At 48.4% G+C, this 20,332-nt stretch overlaps 1 protein-coding gene across 1 annotated transcript; it reads right to left on the reverse strand.

Moving 5' to 3' along the window:
• Window positions 1–1,684: 1,684 nt before the first annotated feature.
• On the reverse strand, window positions 1,685–19,131 carry NUDC (nuclear distribution C, dynein complex regulator). The gene is made up of 9 exons (XM_049774938.1): window positions 18,931–19,131; window positions 14,642–14,719; window positions 4,779–4,982; window positions 4,622–4,687; window positions 4,367–4,486; window positions 4,091–4,285; window positions 2,557–2,640; window positions 2,345–2,463; window positions 1,685–1,953 (listed from the first exon to the last, which is right to left on the reverse strand). The coding sequence occupies exons 1-9, from the start codon at window positions 19,009–19,011 to the stop codon at window positions 1,902–1,904; spliced, it is 999 nt and encodes a 332-aa protein (XP_049630895.1). The 5' UTR covers window positions 19,012–19,131; the 3' UTR covers window positions 1,685–1,901.
• Window positions 19,132–20,332: the final 1,201 nt, after the last annotated feature.

The following is a 20,332-nucleotide window of genomic DNA, read 5'->3' on the forward strand; positions in this document are numbered from 1 at the left end:
CCCATGTGAAGAACTGATCTGGCTTGGGGCAGAATGAGGATCCCACCTGATCCCAAAGAGGGACCCACTTTCCTTCTCACAGAGGGTCCCTTAGACCTTTCAGCACTAATGCCAGGGCAAACTTATAAAAACCCATGATAAACAGACTAGGATCCCCTATGATCAGGACATTTTCATTGTCCTATGAACACACTTGGAAAGAGACAAACTACTTATCTGCCCCACTTCCTACCAAAAAATAAAATGAGATGATGTGGGATTATGAACACGAGAAAACTGGTTCCTTCCTTAGGCTCTGCTGTCTGAGCTTGACCAAGGCTGTGATAAGATGGCACCATTTACTTTTTTTTTTTGGGGGGGGGGGTCATCACACCCAGCAGCACTTAGCGGTTACTCCTGGCAGGCTCAGGGACCATATGGGATGCCAGGATTCAAACCACCATCCTGTGTCTAAGGCAAACGCCCTACCACTGTGCTATCTCTCTGGCCCCTAGCACCATTTTTCAAATTTAACCTCAGCAGCTACTATTAGCGACCAAAGTATGTTTATCAAGTTTCAGAAATAAGGCTTATGCATGTATTACCTTTTTTTTTCTTTTTTTGATGGGGGTGTCACACTTAGCCCAGTCTTCAGGGATCACTCCAGACAGGGCTTGGGGAACCACAAGGTGGTGCCAGGAATTAAACTTGAGTCAGCTCCCTGCAAGGTGAGTGCCTTCACCCTATACTATCCAGCTACTAAATTTTTAGCAAGCTATTCTGAAGTACGCAAAGGAGGGCCAGAGCCATAGCACAACAGTAGGGCATTTGCCTTGCATGTGGCCAACCCCAGACTCAGGTTCGATTCCTGATTCCTGGCATCCCATATGGTCCCAAGCCTTCCAGGGTGACTTCTGAGCAAAGAGCCAGGAGTAACCTGGGTGTGCCACTGGGTGTAACCAACAACAAAAAAAGAAATACCCCAAAGACGTGTTGTATTCCAGGAATTTAAGAAGTGGGCCAGAGCTTTTACAGCTTTTACATTGCATGTGCCTGCCCCCACATCCTCCACATCTCTCTCTCTCTCTCTCTCTCTCTCTCTCTCTCTCTCTCTCCCTCTCTCTCTCCCTCTCCCTCTCTCTCTCTCCCTCTCCCTCTCTCTCTCTCCTTCCCTCCCTCTCTCTCCCTCTCTCTCTTTCCCTCTCCCTCTCTCCCTCCCTCCCTCCCCCCCCCTCTCTCTCCTCCCCTCCCCTCTCCTCTCTCCAGAAAACCAACCTAGACAGATGGTGTTTGCTAAAAGGTAGATTTCCAGGGCCAGAGAGACAGCATGGAGGTAAGGAATTTGCTTTGCATGCAGAAGGATGGTGATTCGAATCCCGGCATCCCATATGGTCCCTGGAGCCTGCCAGGAGCAATTTCTGAACATAACCCCTGAGCGCTGCAGGGTTTGACCCAAAAAAAACAAAATAAATAAAAGGTAGATTTCTAAGGAGACACTAGGGTATTTTTTTTTTCCTTCCCCTGAAAGCTGCTAGTAGTTGCCAAGTAAGTTTGGGAAGCTCCTTCAATGAGCCATTAAGCCTGAGAGAGATAGAACTTACCTTTGAGTTATGCCACAAGATTTGGGCTAAAAACCAGGCCCCCGACTTGTGATGGTTGTCCTAAGTGACCTGTTCCCCCACAGAGAGACTAGAAGGCACAGGGAGAAGTGGGTAAATAGCTTTAATGTGTAACAGTAGGCCAACTGAGGAAGAAAAGACCACCAGGGCCCCAGCCCTTCTCCCCTAATGCCTCCAGTCAGGTGTGCCTGGGCCAGTTCCATGCCTGTATCAAGCCCTGAGGCCACCAAGTTCCTAGCAAGGGTGATAAGGGAAGGTGGGTGGTTAGAGGTTCAGTCCAAGAGTTTCAGGAGCAAACAGGAGTTAGTTGAATTTGGCCTTGGAGAAATCCATCTCTGGATGTTGATCCATGAACCTGGGGAGAAGTAGGGAAAAGGGTCAGACAAGCTATCCCCCTCTACCTTCTTCAGCCCCACAGATTGCATCTATTCAGAACTGGAGCTACTTAGCGTGCAGAGGCCAGCTAGGTGGAGGCCCAGAGCTGAGGCTGGAAAAGAGGTGCCACACCAAACTCTTCCTGGAGTTAGCTATGACCTCCTATTCTCCCTTCCTCCCCTCCCCCAGACAGCCTTGCCCTCACAATAACCCTGAAGGTGATTAAGATAGGCAACCAGAGTCTATAAAGCCATAAACTGGCTGGCTCCTTCCCAAGGGGCAGGGCAGCACCTGTCTTGCTCAGTCACCCCACATGCAGCCTTCCCATCACCCAACTGCAAATCCCCCAGTCTTCATTTCAAGTTGCTCACTTCTTTAGGATCTCCTGTTTCTTCTGCTCATCTGAGGTGGGGAGCCCCATGGACTTCTGTCTCTGGTCATACATCATCTTCTCCACCATGCTGCGGGTTTCACTGTCCAGGTCTGACAGCTAAGGGCAGGCAGAGCCAGAAATGGGTGAGGTTCTGGGGCCCTCCAAATGCTTCATTTCCCAGCTGAAGTTCCCCGAACTAGCCAGGCCCACCTTAGAATTCTCAGGGTTGATCTTCTTGGTATTGATCTCAGGGTCACTGGCCACTAGACGACTCCACCACTCCATCTTGTTGATCTGAGAGAACAAGACACAGATTCACCAGAGATAGAAGGCAGCTCACCCTGGGCCCCAGAAACCAACTCTTCCCTGTCCAAACTCTCAGGTCTAATTCTTGTACGTAGGGTCCACAGACCTGCACTAGGACTAGAGTGTAGATGTGCAAGACTCTGACCCCACACACACCAGCTGAACGAGTGAGACACAGAAATTAGGTTGAGGGCCAATGAGACAGATCAAAGGGGTAAGTTGCATAGTTTGCAAGCAGGAGGGCCAGGGTTCTATTCCCAGAACTACAAGTACTGCCAAATCTGGTCACAAACCAAAAAAAAGAAGAAAAATATATATGTAAACAGTGTTTCTGACATACAAAGAATGAAGTTCAGTAAGCTGATCATGCAGGGAGGAGAGTGAAGTGTCTGTAGCAGGGTCTGAGCCCTATGCACAAACAGCAGGCAGATCACACCAGGAACAAGGTATGTGTGCTCCTCACAGAAAGGTCTTCTGTATCTAGCATGCACCTTTCATTTTACTTATTTTTGAGGGGACACACCCAGCAGCACTCAGAGGTTATTCTGGCTCTGCACGTAAGAATTGTGCCTAGCAGTGCTTGACTATATGGAAAGCTGGGGATTGAACCTGGGCCAGCCATATGCAAGGCAAATGCCCTTTCCAGCTATGCTATCACTTTGGTCCTGGATGTACTTCTTTTTTTTTTTTTCTTTTCCCTTTATGGACCATACCCGGTGAGATCAGTGGTTACTCCTGGCTTGGGGGACCATATGGGACACTGAGGGATTGAACTGTGGTCCATCCTAGGTTAGCGCATGCAGGGCAAATGCCCTACTGCTTGTACCACTGCTCCGGCCCCACTTCTAGACCCTTGACACACCAGAAACCACCTTTATTTACTGATGTCTGCCTGTCTAGGAGAGAAAAAAAAGCTGCTGAGTTTTGAGTTTTATAGCTGTTCCAGAACTGAGAACAAAACCACACAGGGCAGGTATCTGAAGATCTACATCCGAGTATCTCCAGAAATGGAGCTGGAGCAATAGTACAGCAGATAAGGCACTTGCATTGCAGGAAGCCGACTTGGGTCAATCATCAGTGCCCCATTTGGTCCCCTACCAGTATACCACGAGTGATCCTTGAGTGCAGAGCCAGAAATAAGCCCCAAGCACCACTGGGTATGACCCAAAAACAAAACAAAGTGAATGCATGCACAAACCCAAAGGAAGGGGGAAACTTAGCACCAAATAGTCTCCGTGCTGAGTACTACCATTCCTGTAGGCAAAAGCCTGGGTAAATCTCCCATACGTACTTTTCCTGACACAAATGCAACAACTTTGAGTCTACTTTTGAGTTTATTTGGGAGATAAAATAAGAAACACCCACCAAGACACAGCACAGTGCCCAAGGAAATGACCCGGTGCCCTCCCCTGCTCCTCAGGGGGCAGGCCTCTTGTACCTTCTCCAAATGCACAGTCACCACCTTGCCGTCTTCAATAAGCCACGAGCTCTCCTCTACTTTCACTTCGTTGTACAGCTCCCCATCAATGACTGCAGGCTGGCCCTTAATCCCTACCCGGAGATGCCGCCGCTGGATGTCCACCACCACATCCTTTCCCTTCAGCCGGAAGTTCACGCGAAAGGGTATTGCCAGCTGCACAGGGCATGGCAGTTAGGAAGGGTCGAGCATGAGCCTCATGCTGACTCCCTCACCCAGGCCTGGCACCACACTCACATCAAGCTCTGACAGGGTCTGGGTCCAGCGGTAATTGGGAAGGTCTGCCCCATTGCCAAGGTTGGGTTTCAGTTTTCCTTTGTCCTTCTCATCCTCGTCTTCATCCTCCTCATCCGCCTCCTGCTTGGTCATGGGTACTTAGTTACCTGATAGGTGGAATCCCAATAGGGCAGCACCCCCAAAGCTGAGGGAGAGCACATTCTACGGAAAAGGTTAGGCTACAGTCCCTGCAAAGGTTTCTGCAGTCCATCTCACCTGCTTCCCTGCTGAGTCAAGATTGCCATTCTTGAGGGGGGCCTCGGAATTCTCTGCATCCTTTTTCTGTGGCAAAGAACAAAGCATGTAACAAGAGAACTCCCAAGTTCGAGAGCCCAATAAGACTGGGGGAGTGAGGGAGGAGAGCCCTCCTTACCTGCTCAATCTCTAGCTGCAGCCTCTCGGCCTCCTCATCAGTTAGTTCCTTGATTTGGGGCCCAGAGTTCTCTGACTTGGCTTCCTTGGCCAACCTGGCTGCCCGTTCTGCCTTCTCCTGACGCTCAGTCTCTTGTCGGGCTCTTTTCTCCCTTCGGGCTTTCTGTGCAAGCTGGTTATGGTGATTGAAGGTCTGTGTGATCAACTAGGGAAGGAAGGGAAGGTGAGGTAGCACTAGGGCAGGGAACAGGGACAAACAGAACTTTATTTCCATTCCATCTGCTGGGTGCCTGGGTAAGGCAAAGTATGTTTCCCATCTTATAAAATGGGAACAACATACACCTATCAGATGGACTTGTATCGGAATATCTATCTGTAAAGTACAATGAATGACTACTTAGAAAAGTGGTCCCTTGGGCCCAGAGAGATAGCACAGCGGAGTTTGCCTTGTAAGCAGCCAATCCAGGACCAAAGGTGGTTGGTTCGAATCCCGGTGTCCCATATGGTCCCCCGTGCCTGCCAGGAGCTATTGCTGAGCAGACAGCCAGGAGTAACCCCTGAGCAACGCCGGGTGTGCCCCCCCACACACAAAAAAAAGAAAAGAAAAGAAAAGTGGTCCCTTATCTTGCAGCACTGATCCTGAGGAAGATAAGTGAGTTCCTTTCTGGGCTTTGTCAGACAGTAGCCATTTCTGGCTACTTGTTTAACTTTGTAAGAGCTTCAGTTTCCTCACTTGTGAGAAGATACCCAGAGAGACGGTACAGAATAATGTCTACCCCAAAAGTCCTTCACTAGAAAATGAGCACTTAGGGACCAGAGAGATAGCACAGTGGTAGAGCATTTGCCTTGCATGCAGCCAACTCGGGACGGACCCAGGTTAGATTCCCAGCATCCCATATAGTCCCCTGAGCCTGCCAGGAGCGATTTCTGAGTGCAAACCAAGGAAGTAACCCCGGAGCACTGCCAGGTGTGGTCTAAAAAAAAAAACAAAACAAAAAAAAAAAAAACAAAAAAAAAATAAATAGACTTGTGATGTGTTAAAAATAAATTAATTAATTTAAAAAAAGAAAAGAAAAGAAAATGAGCGGTTAGAAGAGCTTCAGTCCCTCAAGGGTCATCCCCAAGCTCTTGGGCCACCTCTTTCAGGCCTTCCTAAGACCATGCAGCTACTTGGCAGAGCCTGTGACAGCATGTCTCCCCTTGGCATCCTGGGGAAAAATAAGGGGAAGATGTGGGGGGGCCCAATCTCTGGATGGAAGGTTCATTTCAAATCCTTTCTTCCCCCATCTTCCCAGGCATTCCAAACACATCCTGCTAGCCAGCCTTCCTGGTACCCGCGGTATACCAGAACATGTGTGCTATCTGGTCATGTAGCTCAGAAACACAAATGCTTTGACTGGAAACCTGTTTCTATTGTCCTGAGATTCGGCACAGGCCTTGCTCTGTCACTACCACATAAAGGATTGGTTTCCCAGCATACGTCGCATTGCTGAAGCAAAGTCCCTGTCTTCAGGTGAGGGGAAGCCAAAGTCATATGCTGCTGACAGTTCAGAGACACAGCCCAATGTAGCTGGAGACCTGTAGTAGCTGTTGGAGTCAGGCTCCTACCAGCAGCTACATCATTACCTGGCACTTGTTAGAAGCACTCCATCTTGGAGCAGGAATGATAATATTATAGGTAGGATATTTGCCTTGCATGTGGCTGACCCAGGTTCAACTATCAGCACCCCATAAGGCCCCCTCGCATTTCCAGGAGTGATCCCTGAGTGCAGAGACAGGATTTAGATCTAAGCAAGGGGGTCCGGAACAATAGCGCAGCGGTAGGGCATTTGCCTTGTACGCAGCTGATCCAGGACGGACCTCAGTTCAATCCCTGGTGTCCCAAACCAGGAGTGACTTCTGAGTGCCAACCCAGGAGTAACCCCTGAGCATCACCAGGTGTGACACCCCCCACCAAAAAAAAAATCTAAGCAAGGGGCCAGAGAGATAGCACAGTGGTAGAGTTTTTTTTTTGTTTTTTTGTTTTTTTTTTTTTGGTTTTTGGGTCACACCCAGCAGTGCGCTCAGGGGTTACTCCTGTCTCTACACTCAGAAATCGCTTCTGGCAGGCTCAGGGGACCATAGGGGATACTGGGATTCGAATCAACATCCTTCTGCATGCAAGGCAAATGCCCTACATCCATCCTATCTCTTCGGCCCAATGGTAGGACATTTGCCTTGCACGCAGCTGACCCAGGATGGACCCGGGTTCCATTCTCAGCATCCTATACAGTCCCCCAAGCCTGCCAGGAATGATTTCTGAGTGCAGAGTCAGAAGTAACCCTTAAACGCCACTGGGTGTGGCCCCCACAAAAAAAGATCTAAGCAAGAATAAAAGAAAAAAAAAAAGCTTTATTTCAGGTTGAAGAGGTAAAACTTGTCTTCCACGTGGCCAATCTCAGTTGAAATTTTCCCAAGCACAGACCTAGGGATAACCCTTAGCACCACCAGACATGGCCCAAAAAAGCTGGGAAGAAAAAAAAGTTCTACCCTAATCAAGACCCATCAAGACCTATTACAATTCACAATTCTAAAGGGAGGGATTCCCCACTATCTGTATTTTCTTTCTCCCTTCCTTTCCTCACACCGAACACACCTAGCTGCAGTGCTCATGGGGGTCCTGAGCATCTCTAGTTGTGGTACTCATACATATCAGTCCAGGCACCATTGGTCACACACTGGGGGTTCCAGATAACAGAGCAGATAGGACCATACATGGTGATGTAGACCATCACTAGAGATCAAAATCACCAAAGCATCCCAGGGCCTCAGCCTTTATTAACAAGTTCTCCAACTATTTATATACTCGAAGTGACACTTAAGCTAGAGTTCCAGGTTTCCTCCTTCACTGTCTGGTCTGACCTTTTTCATCTCTATTTGATTTTTTGGGGGGTCACACAGTTCTCATGGATTACTTCCTAGCTCTAGTCTCAGTACAATAAGGGGTGCTGGGGATCAAACCTGAGTTGGCTATTGCATGCAAGGCATCACCCAGCCTGCTGGACTATAGTTTCAGCCCCCTAGTTTATAATTTCTAAGGTTAGTCTTGTACAGGCTAGTCTTGGTTCAGCATGTTCCTCCTATCTCTACTCCCAGGTCTCTGAGAACCATCCTACTTGCCCTCCAGAACCAGCTCAATCATCTCTTGAGTTCTGCCCCTAGTAGTTGGCAGCCATGCACACACCTCACTGCAGAACCCGGCCCTGCACAGCCCCACCATTTGATCAGTGTCAGTATCTTTCAAACATCTGAGCCAACACTGGAAGAGAGGTACACATAGGGGTCAGGGTCACCGGAGTCACCCATAACACAGGTTCTTGCCCTATGCCCTCATTCATATACTGCTAACTCCTCTTGCTAATGACCACTCTCAACTCCGTGCCATTTTGCAGTAGCCCTAGCCCACACTCTACAGTTTAAAAGACACCCCAAGTGTACCCCCAAACCAAAAGGGTTCACATAAGGTGGTGTGCATGCAAGAGCCACCTGGAGACCAGTCTGCTGTCAGCACAGTCTGTCACGAGAAAGCTGTGCCAGCAGAGACTGTTCACAAGAGGGCTTTGCTCCAAAATCCTGCCCTCAGACCTTGAACCCAAACCATGCACCAATCAGTGTGAAGGGGAGAGGTGGGAAAGGCCCTCCCGTTCCTAGCTGATGAAGGTTGCAGCTCTTCAGCCTGCTCTGTCCTTGTTCAAGTTCCTAGAGGGCAGGTTAGGGCAGAGACAAGGCCAATCACAGCTGCCCCCAGTCATCCTCCCATCTCCTCCCACCAACTCTTCCAAGGCAGAGACCCTGGTGGCTGTGTAGCTGACTTTGAGGTATCACGTGGCAAAGAGACTTAGTATGGGGGTTGGAGAGATAGCACAGTAGGTAGGGCACTTGCCTTGCACGTGGCTGACCCAGGTTTGATCCCTGGTACACCAAATGGTTCCCAAGTACCACCAGGAGGAAGTCCTGAGCACCATCATTGTGCCCCCCCCCATAAAAGCCATTGGCCACTTCATCTTTTCTGATGAGTCTGTATGTATTAAAGTTGCTTTACATTTGATATGCCCTCTGTATTACCCATTTCCACCAAATTTGTTTTTCATTTGATTTTCTTTCTTTTCTTCTGAAAGGAAAACCACTAAACCACCAAAACTATGGAGGACCTAAGTTTGATTCCCTGATACCAGCACCCATGCTTAGAAAGCTCTAAGCACTGGAGTGGCCCAACCACACTCTCCCTCTAAATTTAAGCTGGGCTGGGGAGATCACTCAAAATGCTCTAGTGTATTATTTTGCATATAGGATACCTGGATACAACCCCTGTTGTGAGTGATCCCAAGCAATAAGTGAGGTATAAATTAAGCATTTATAGTATGGTTTCCCCTATGACCACCACCAAATCCTCCCCACAAAAATACCTAAAAACACAACAACAATAAAAACCTGAAATATTTCTCAGACCCTAAGCACTGCCAGATTTTGACCCCTTTTAGAAAAGGGGTCCAGAGTAGCAGGAGCATTGGAGTTGGAGTCAGGTAGGACATTTACCATACACGCAGCCAACATGGATTTGATCCCTGGCATCCCATAGGTTCCCAAACACAACCAGGAATAGCAGTATCACAAAACAAAACAAAAAGAGAGGGGGTCCAGAGATATAGCCAGCTATAAGGTACATGTTTCACAAATATAAAAGCATGGATTCAACCCCCAGCAACATATAAATTTTAAAACACTTGGGGCCAGAAGGTAGGGTGTTTGCCTTGCACGTAACCGAACCAGGTTCGATTACCAGCATCCTATATGGTCCTCCAAGCACCATCAGGAATGACTCCAGAGCGCAAAGCCAGGAGTAACTCTGAGCACCAGGTGGTGTGGCGCCACACAAAACAATAACACAAAAATCTAAGTGTTTTTGCATTCTCAGTTAAAAAAAAAAAAAAGAAGTACTGAAGGGGCTAGAGAGATAGCACAGCAGTAGGGCATTTGCCTTGCAAGCGGCCAACCCAGGACTGGCATTGGTTCTAATCCTGGCATCCCACATGGCCCCCGTGCCTGCCAAGAGCGATTACTGAGCAGAGAGCCACGAGTAACCCTTAAGCGCCACCAGGTGTGGTCCAAAAACCAAAAAGCAACAATAACAAAGTACTGGGGAAAAAATAACAATAAAAAGAAACACAGGAATTTTCTCTGAGTATTATTTGGGGGGGAGGGGCATTGGGTCACACCCGGTTGCTCTCAGGGGTTATACTATTATCACATCCTTCATCCGTGCACATTTCTTAGCACCTGCTTTGCATATCATCAATAGAGCACTTTTTTTGTTGTTGTTTATGGGTCACACCTAGCGCACTTTGTTTGTTTGTTTATGGGTCACACCTGGAGGTGCTTAGGTTACTCCTGGCTCTTGACTAAGAAATCGCTTTCTGGCAGGCTTGGGGGACCATATGGGATGCCAGGAATCGAACCAGTGGGGTCTGTCTAGGATTGACCATGTGCAAAACAAAGGCCTACCACTGTGCTACCCTCTCTGAGAAATTTTTATTATTATTAAATTTTGGGCCACACTCGTAGGTGCTCAGGGATTACTCTTGGCTCTCCATTCAGAAATTACTCCTGGAGGTGTATTAGAGACTTTTTGGATGCTGGTGATCAAATCAGGGCAAGCACCCCACCTGCTAAAGTAGTATCATTCTGGTCCCGTCCTCTAAGTATATCTCAACATTTGATCACAGGATGCTAGTCCCACCCTCTGAGCTGAGTATTGTCACTGAAAAGCCAGTGAATCCTAAATCCCAAAATACATGTGGCCTCAAGAGGCTCAGGAAAGATTGGGGCCGGGCGGTCGCGCTGGAGGTAAGGTGCCTGCCTTGCCTGCGCTAGCCTAGGACGGACCGCGGTTCAATCCCCCGGCGTCCCATATGGTCCCCCAAGAAGCCAGGAGCAACTTCTGAGCGCATAGCCAGGAGTAACCCCTGAGCGTCACAGGGTGTGGCCCAAAAACCAAAAAAAAAAAAGAGGCTCAGGAAAGGGACTATTTATCTATTATCTCTTTCCAGATTCATGAAAGTCTTGTGCAATAATTATTACTCCCCTCTAGGGGAGGTAAACGAAGTCAGAATGAATCCTCCAAGACATCTTTCATCAGTGGAGGCAAACTACCCCAAACACCCTTTCCTCATGAAGATTTCCTTGAGCCCCCAAACTATGTTAGCCCCATTTTTTCCTTTCAAAATTTCTGCCCAATCAATTATTTGCCCCCCCCAGGGGGGAGGCAGAACAATTGTCCAGTGGGTAGGGCATTTGTGTTGCATGTGGCAAACCCAGATTCAATTTCCAGCATCCCATATGATCCCTGAGCCCCATGAGGAATTAATCCTGAGTGCAGAAACAAAAATAACCCCTAAGTACCACCAGGTGTGGCCCAAAATCAAAGAATAAAAATGAAGGAAGGAGTGGCACACAGGGGTAGACCATGAGATCCAAGACAAAGACTATGTCTATATTCACCCTGTGATCCTAGCATCTAAACATTCACTGAACATAAAAATGACTGATTTACAGTAGTGGTGTGGTCCTCCCAAATCAGGAAGTGCTAGTGCTAAAACATAAAAAATAGGAAGATGGCGCTAGAGGTAAGGTGTCTACCTTGCAAGCGCTAGCATACCCGGTGTCCCATATGGTCCCCCCAAGCCAGGAGCGATTTCTGAGCGCTTAGCCTGGAGTAACCCCTGAGCATCAAACGGGAGTGGCCCAAAAACCAAAAAAAAAAAAAAAAAATATATATATATATATATATATGAGTCAAAGGAGATTCTACAGAGCAGGTAGTCCCCACTTGTTTCCCCTTGTCAGTTGTGAAGATGAAAAGAAGGATGTCTACCAGGCCAGTTATACATCAAGAATCTAAGCCTGGGGCTGGATCCCAGCATCCCATATGGTCCCTCGAGCCTGCCAGGAGTAACCCCTGAGCGCTGCCAGATGTGATCCAAAAACAAAAACAAAAAAACAAACAAACAAAAAAAAGAATCTAAGCTTCTTACTCCTGGGACAATCCGTGCTCATGACAGAGACCTCATTACAGATAGCTACCTATTAGAAGCTCATCTTCATAGAAAGTGGCATATAGAATGTCTCTTCATTACCATATTTTTAAGTGAAAACATCAAGATTATACAAATCACAGTGTATTCAGTGATTTGTCAATCTTTTTTTTTGTTTTGTTTTTTTGTTTTGTTTTGGTTTTGGGCCACACCCAGCATTGCTCAGGGGTTACTCCTGGCTGTCTGCTCAGAAATAGCTCCTGGCAGGCACAGGGGACCATATGGGACACTGGGATTCGAACCAACCACTTTTGGACCTGGATCGGCTGCTTGCAAGGCAATCGCTGCTGTGCTATCTCTCCAGGCCCGATTTGTCAATCTTTTAAAGTATCTAATTATAAGGTTAAGGAGTCTCAGAGGCCAGATAGGGCATTTGCCTTGCATGCAGCTGAACCAGGGCCAAACCCCAACATCCCATATAGTCCCTTAGTCCTGAGTGCATCACCAAATGGGTTCTCTTTCTCTCCTCTTCTCTCCCCTTCCTCTCCCTTCCAAAACCCCTAGTTCTCTCTCTCTCCCCCTACTCCATTCTTCCTTCCCTCCCTCTTCTCCTCTCCCTCCCTCCTTTCCTTCCAAGTTCTCTCTCTCCCCCCAACTCCATTTTTTTTTTTTTTTTTGGTTTTTCGGGCCACACCTGTTTGATGCTCAGGAGTTACTCCTGGCTAAGCGCTCAGAAATTGCCCCTGGCTTGGGGGGACCATATGGGACGCTGGGGGATCGAACCGTGGTCCTTCTTTGGCTAGGGCTTGCAAGGCAGACACCTTACCTCTAGCGCCACCTTGCCGGCCCCTGCCAACTCTTCTTACCTCCCCCCTTTTCCTCTCCCTCCCTCCTCTCCTTCCAAGTTCTCTCTCTCCCCCACACTCCGTTCTTACCTCCCCCCTTCTCCTCTCCCTCCCTCCTTTCCTTCTTTCCTCAAAAGCCCTAAATTCAGGGCCAGAGTGGTGGCACAAGGGAGTGGTGGCACAAGTGATAAGGCATCTGCCTTGCCCGCGCTAGCCTAAGATGGACCTCAGTTTGATCCCCGGCATCCCATATGGTTCCCCAAGCCAGGAGCGATTTCTAAGTGTATAGCCAGGAGTAACCCCTGAGCATCACACCGGGTATGACCCAGAAACAAAACAAAACAAAAAAAAAAGTCCTAAATTCAATCCATGGTAAATGGTTCCCCTAGCATCACCAGAAGTGAACCCCCGCAAAAAAAAATTTTTTTAAATAGATTTTTTATTTTGGTTTTGAGTGTCTAGTGATACTCGGGACTTATTCCTAGCTCAGAGGGGCCATATAAAGTACTAGGGATTGAACCCTGATCAGTTGTGTCCAAAACAAAATCCCTACCTGCAATATAATCTCTCCATTGCCACCCACTCCGTTTTCATTTGGGGTTTTTGGGGGGCCATACCTGGCAGTGCTCAGGGCTCACTCGTGGCAAGCTTAGGGGTCCATATAGGTGCCAGGGATCAAACCTATGTTGGCTGCATGCAAGACAAGTGCCCTACCCACTGGGATATTACTCTGGCCACTTATTTTTTTGTTTTGGGCCCACACCCAGCAATGCTCAGGGGTTAATCCTGGCTCTGCATTAAGGAACTGTTCCTGGCAGTGCCCAGAGGACCATATGGTATACTAAGGATCAAACCCATGCTGGTCACATGAAAGGCAAGCACCCTACTTGCTGTACTATCTCTGCCTCCCCCCACAATAATTTAAAAAAATGTGTTGTTTACTAATATCTTTAAGTACCACGGTTACAAACATGCTTGCAGTTAAGTATCAAGCATAAAAAAGTAAATCTCCCTTCACCAGTGCAACCTTCCAACCACCAATCACCCCCAGAGAAACAGGCTGAAGTGTATTTTTGTAAGGCAAAAGACCTGGTGTCAGTCCCTAACACTGCATGGTCCTCCGGCCACACCAAAAGCAAACCCCAGGAATAGCCCCTGAGGATCAACCACCAATAAATAATTTTAAAACATTTTGCATTATTTTAAAAATGTTTAAGATTTCAGAGCAATAGAATAGCAGATAGGACACACGTGGTCAACCAAGGTTCAATCCCCAGCATCACATATGGTCCCTTAAACCCCACAAGGAATAAACCCTGGGCACTGCTAGGTGTAGCCCATAAACAGCCCCCAAAATTTTGAGGGGGCTAGAGATACAACAGAGATGATACTTGCCTATGAGCAGCTGACCCAGATTCAATTCCCAATACCTCATTTGGTCCCATGAGCCCTACCAGAAGTGATTCATAAGTGTAGAGCCAGGAGTAAGTCTGGCACCATGCCAGGTATAAGCCCCTCCCCCAAATAAACAAAATTTAAGATTTTGAACCAAGTGCTAAATACTAATGAGCAAATGTCCTCATTTGTGAAATGAGGAGAATATCACCTCCTCCTCATGCTAAATGATCATGGGAAATGGGGATTCAAGCACACAAAAAACAGGGCTTCTGGGACCACAGTAACAACACAGTGGGTAGGGCATTTTCCTTGCATGTCACTAAGCTGGGTTCGATCCCCGAATCCTATATGGTCCCAAGTCTGCCAGGATTGATTCCTGAATGCAGAGCCGGAAGTTACTCTTGTGCAGTGTTGGGTAAACAAACAAACAAACAAACAGGAGCTTCCAGCAGTCAGCTTCATGCCTGGCCCCTAACTGCAGTCACTAAGGAAACAGAAGTGTCTTTCTGCAGAAGAAACATTGCTACCCAAGGGACAGGCCTAACACTTACCTTCTCTGCCATCCCCTCTTCTCCTCCAATAAAAAAGTCTGTTTTACGTCGCAGGAAACTGAAGAAAGTATTCACAAGCTGAAAGAAGAAAATATGGAAGTGGTATTGAGGAAGTTTCCTTTAGGCAGGCACCCAAGCCTCCCAAAAGAGAAAACATTTGTCCCAACAGGCTGACTCCATCTCTTCATCAGGAAGCCCCTTTCCATCCCCCAGAGTACCAAAAAGGCGGAGTTCTCCTTTGAACCAGGGACATGCATGGGTTCCACTTTACTCTTGAGACTGAAAACCCCATCTAAAGTGTCACTGGTCGAGCTACTAGGACTGAGCCAGAATAGGAGGAGCAGACAAAGTCCCTTCAAAGAAACAAGCCAATTTACTCAAGCTGGGGCACCAGTTTCATCAAATAGTGAAAAGTAGGAATTCTTTTTTTTTTTTTTTTTTTATGGTTTTTGGGTCACACCCAGCAGTGCTCAGGGGTTACTCCTGGCTCTACGCTCAGAAATCGACCCTGGCAGGCACATGGGATCATATGGGATGCTGGGATTCAAACCACCATCCTTCTGCATAAAAGGCAAACGCCTTACCTCCATGCTATCTCTCTGGCCCCAAAAGTGGGAATTCTTATCACTGATATAATAGTTCTGTGGTCCTGAGGAATTTTCTTCATTGTGAAATAGGATTGCAGGATTTTTAATACCTGGTGCCAATAGCAAACAGGACAGCACACATACATATAAGACCAGATTTCCATCACTGAATTACAGGCCTAGCAGGACCTCACAAGGTGTTAGGAACCTTGTGAGGTAAAAGTGGACAAAAGAAGGTAAAACCCTTAACAGTGGCCAGAAACAGGATGTATGGACCATGTCTGCTTTTCTAGTGCCTAGAACTAATCAGATTCAGTAGAATTCTTGCTCAATGAAATCTCTGATAGTAATAGAAGACTTGTAGGTCTTAATTTAAAGTGGTTCTAAATCAGATGCTAAAATTCATCTCAATAATTTCAACACCTACTACTTTTCGAACTCAGTTGAAAATTAACTTGTAACTAAATTCAGCCTTTTTTTCTCACTAGGGACCACGAAGATCCAAGGGTGGCAATCATAAAGCTCATGGCCTTTTGCTTGCCCTGGGACTTCCTACAGAGTCATCTTCTGGATTTTCTCACCTAAGATCCCTAACACTTAACCAATGATAGAACTCACGAAATTCACGAGCCCCTACAAGTGCTTTAAGCCAGTCTTATTTTCCAGGTCCAACAAGCCCCAATTTTTTTGGTAAAGAGAACTGGAGGTATGGGCCTGGAGAGATAGCACAGCGGCGTTTGCCTTGCAAGCAGCCGATCCAGGACCAAAGGTGGTTGGTTCGAATCCCGGTGTCCCATATGGTCCCCCGTGCCTGCCAGGAGCTATTTCTGAGCAGACAGCCAGGAGTAACCCCTGAGCAACGCTGGATGTGGCCCAAAATCCAAAAAAAAAAAAAAAAAAGAGAGAGAGAACTGGAAGTCATACCACCTGTGTTCAGGACTTTCTGACTATGCTCAGATTGTTAGAGAACCATAGGCAGTGCGGAGGATTAATTGGGAATGGCAAGGCAAGCAAAGCACCTTACCCGCTATACTATCTCTCTGGCACCTCAAAACCACTTTTATACCAATTACTTAGGAAAGAAACTTTCACAATTGCAAACCAGTGAATCTCCCCCATCTCTAATGGGTTTAGGAGTCCAGAGTCACCCTCAGAACCTGAGTTAATGTGAATAGAAAGTACAAGAAAACTGGTGCCCAGTAAGACAGGTCAAGAATGGGACAGGTCGAAGTACAATGGCCTAAGAGTCCACACTCAACTAGAGATAGAAGAGCCTGTCAGATGATCCTGGACAAATTCCTATCCTTGCTCTACCTCAGTCTCTTAGAGAACAATGAACTGACCTTAACAGTATGTTTTTCTAATTTTCTGCTCCAAAAACCAGCTATCAAATCTACACTGTTTGTCCTTCGCAATCATACATACACTGTATGTTGTCTGGTCGCCACATAGAAATAAACCTTTTTGGGGCCAGAGAGATAGCACAGCGATAAGGCATTTGCCTTAGACGCAGAAGGACGGTGGTTTGAATCCCAGCATCCTATATGGTCCCCCAAGCCTGCCAGGGGCATTTTCTGAGCATAGAGCCAGGAGTAACCCCTGAGCGCTGCCGGGTGTGACCCAAAAACAAGCCAAAAAAAAAAGAAATAAACCTTTTCGGAGGCCGGAGTGATAGCACAGCAGTAGGGTATTTGTCTTGTACCTGGTGACCTGAGACAGACCGGGTTAGATTGCCGGCATCCCGTATGGTCCCCACGCCTGCCAAGAGTGATTTCTACGCACAGAGCCAGGCCTAACCTCTGAACGCCGCTGGGTGTGGCCCAAAAATAATAAAAAATAAACTAACAAACAAATAAATGTGTTTAAAAAAAAAAAAAGGCTGGCGTGGTGGCGCTAGAGGTAATGCCTTGCCAGCATTAGCCTAGGACCGCGGTTCGATCCCCCCCCCCCCCCCCCCGGCATTCCATATGGTCCCCCAAGCCACCAGGAGCAACTTCTGAGCGCATAGCCAAGAGTAACCCCTGAGCATCACCGGGTGTGGCCCAAAAACCAAAAAAAAAAAAAAAAAAGGAGGGGGGGGGGCTTGAGAGATAGCATGGAGGTAAGGTGTTTGCCTTGCATGCAGAAGGATGATTGGTTCGAACCCCGGCATCCCAGAAGGTCCCCCGAACCTGCCAGGAGCGATTTCTGAACAGAGTCAGGAGTAACTCCTGAGCGCTGCTGGGTGTGACCCAAAAACCAAAACGAAAAACAGAAAAAAAGAGGAGCTTTTCATTTTTCTCTGGGGAAGAGCACACCCAGCAAAGCTCAGGGGTTACTCCTGGCTCTGTACTCAAGAATCATTCCTGGTGGTGCTCAGGGGACCGACCACACAGGATGTTGAAGATTGAACCTGGGTCAGCTGCATGTAAGGCACAGACTTATCTGCTATACTATAGCCTCAACTCTCTTCTTTTTATATGCAGGGGTTTGGGCCACATCCAGCGGTGCAATCAGTGATCATTCTCAGAGATGCTGGGGGGTCCATATGTGATACCAGGGATCTGAGCAGATTCAGCAGTATGCAAGGCAAGCACTTTAGCCCTGTATTAAACTTTTGAGGGGGACAGACATATCCAGCGGTGTTCAGGAACTACTCCTGATAAGAGTTCAGGGAACCATACGTTGTGCTAGGAATCAAATCTGGGTCCACAGTGTTCAAGGTATACATCCTACTTTCTGTACTATCTCTCCAGCCCCTAAATTTGTTTTGTTTTGGATTACACCCAGCAATGCTCCAGGATTACTCCTGGCTCCATGTACAGGAATTATTACTGGAAGTGCATGGGGACCCATAATGGGTAAAGGGATTGAATCCACGTGGGATGCTTGAAAGACATGTGCGTCCCTGTACTATTGCTCCAGCCCTGATTTATACTTTTAAAAAAAGGTTTTTTAACTCCATCAACCCAAGGAAGGTTTACGTTCTCATATATCTCGAGTCCCATAAATGTCGGACACACGTCAACCCTTCAACCAATATTTGCCGGATGCACATGCATGATGACTGAGGATTCCTACAAGATGCTTCTCTCCTAACAAGACTCAGTAAATAGAAACTTGGTAGGTACAGTCTCAGAGAGAAAGAAAACCGAAGATGGAGAAACAAAGAAACCTAAGATTGGAAAGCTGACAGGTGGTGAAAACAAATTGAGCCCTAAGACCCCACTATTCTCCTTCTCGAGCCCTGAAAAGATCCGCGTGCGAGCATCACCCCTCCCCACGTCAGCCTCCCCGATCCTGATGAATGCAGTCGAGTTCCAAGCGGTCGTGGGTGCAAACCACTATCTCGTTCAGAGAGATCTCTTTGGAGGTGGCCTTCTAAAGAAGGGGTGCAGCACGCGGGTTGGGGGAGGGGAGCCTGCGATTCCTAGGCAGCTTCCGGGGGTGGGTCAGGCAGGGCCTGCGGGCGGGATTCTAAGAACCGGCGTGGAGGGTTCGAAACTGCTAGTAGGAAGTTTGCAGGCGCGAGGTTGCAGAGAGCGCAGGCAGGAAGCAGCCGAGGGCCCGGTGGGGACGTGGGGTGTCGGTCCCAGAAACCCCCAAGGAGGCCCTGGCTTGGCTCCCGGCACTGCGAGGGCGGAGGAAGCAGGGTCGTCCGTCGGGGGAACCCGGTGGGAGCCGCCGGACTAGGCCGGGCCGAGGCCGCGCGGGGCCTGTTACCTCCTGCACGCCACCCTCATGCTGCTGCGCCATGGCCAGCAGCATGCCGTCGAACCGCTCCTCCTCCTGCTCTCCGCCCATCGCGCCGGCTCCCCGCTACGGCCCAAGATGCCCCCGCTCCGGCCTCGTGTCGTCCGCCCGTCCGCCCCGCGCCGCCTCCACTCCAGCAAGAGCGTCCGGCCCAACGGCTCCTCCGGGCCACTTTCCGCAGCGGAGCCGGAAACACGCCCGCGAAGGCCCCGCCTCCAGACCCGCCCCCTCGCCTCTCGTCCCGCCTTTCTCCCGGCATCCGGCCAGTGAGCGCACGGCGCCCAGCGCGCTTTCCCAGCCATTGGTCGGCGTCTGAGCCAATCATCGTGTGCGCCCGTGGGCGGAGCCGAGGAGCTACGAGTTTGGCGTGAGTTGCCATGGTCACCAGAGCATTCCAGAAAGCCCTGCAGACAAATCGAAAGGTGTTAGAAATTGATCTCCTAGGGTCTTAACTTTAAGAGCAACGTCACAGTTTGTCGTTGATCTCTTCCAATACTAACGTGAGATAATGGAAAGACCCAAAAAGAAGGCACTTACCCTAAAGCTAGGTTACCTCTGTTACCATGTTACCATCCTGGTAACAAACTGCTTAGCCAGGTTCTGTGCTAGGTTTAATGTTCTACTGCAATCCCAAATTTTCCATCCGCTTTACAAAAGGGGGGCGGTCCTGGGAGGGAGAACGTGTTGGGGCCACACTTGAAAGGTAATTGGGCTACTCATCTCTGTGCTCAGGAGTTAACACAGGGCAGCTATCAGGGGATCGTATGTGGTGCCAGGGACCAGAACTAGGGTTGATCAGTTAGAAAAGGGAGCACATGGGCCCGGAGAGAGAGCACAGCGGCGTTTGCCTTGCAAGCAGCCGATCCAGGACCAAAGGTGGTTGGTTCGAATCCCGGTGTCCCATATGGTCCCCGTGCCTGCCAGGAGCTATTTCTGAGCAGACAGCCAGGAGTAACCCCTGAGCACTGCCGGGTGTGGCCCAAAAACCAAAAAAAAAAAAAAAAAAGAAAGAAAGAAAAGAAAAGAAAAGAAAAGAAATCACTCCTGGCAGGCTCGGGGGACCATATGAGATGCCGGGATTCAAACCACCGACCTTCTGCATGAGAGGCAAATGTCTTACCTCCATGCTATCTCTCTGGCCCCGAGAACCACATTTTTAAAACCGAAAACACATAGGATAGTACACTGTTTTTAGTTTCAATAAGTTTTATTGAGAATATTCTGCATGCAAGTATCCACATGACCCGACTGGAGCTGTGGAGCCGGCCAACAGGGCTGCACACAGGGCGCGCACTGACAGGCTAGGAACCTCTAGAGTCCTGACTCCTGGAGCGGCCGCCCGGCACACAGAAGAGCCAGCCGCATTAAAAAG

The sequence above is a fragment of the Suncus etruscus genome, chromosome 6 (genome assembly GCF_024139225.1).
Source record: "Suncus etruscus isolate mSunEtr1 chromosome 6, mSunEtr1.pri.cur, whole genome shotgun sequence".
Classification (NCBI taxonomy): domain Eukaryota; kingdom Metazoa; phylum Chordata; class Mammalia; order Eulipotyphla; family Soricidae; genus Suncus; species Suncus etruscus.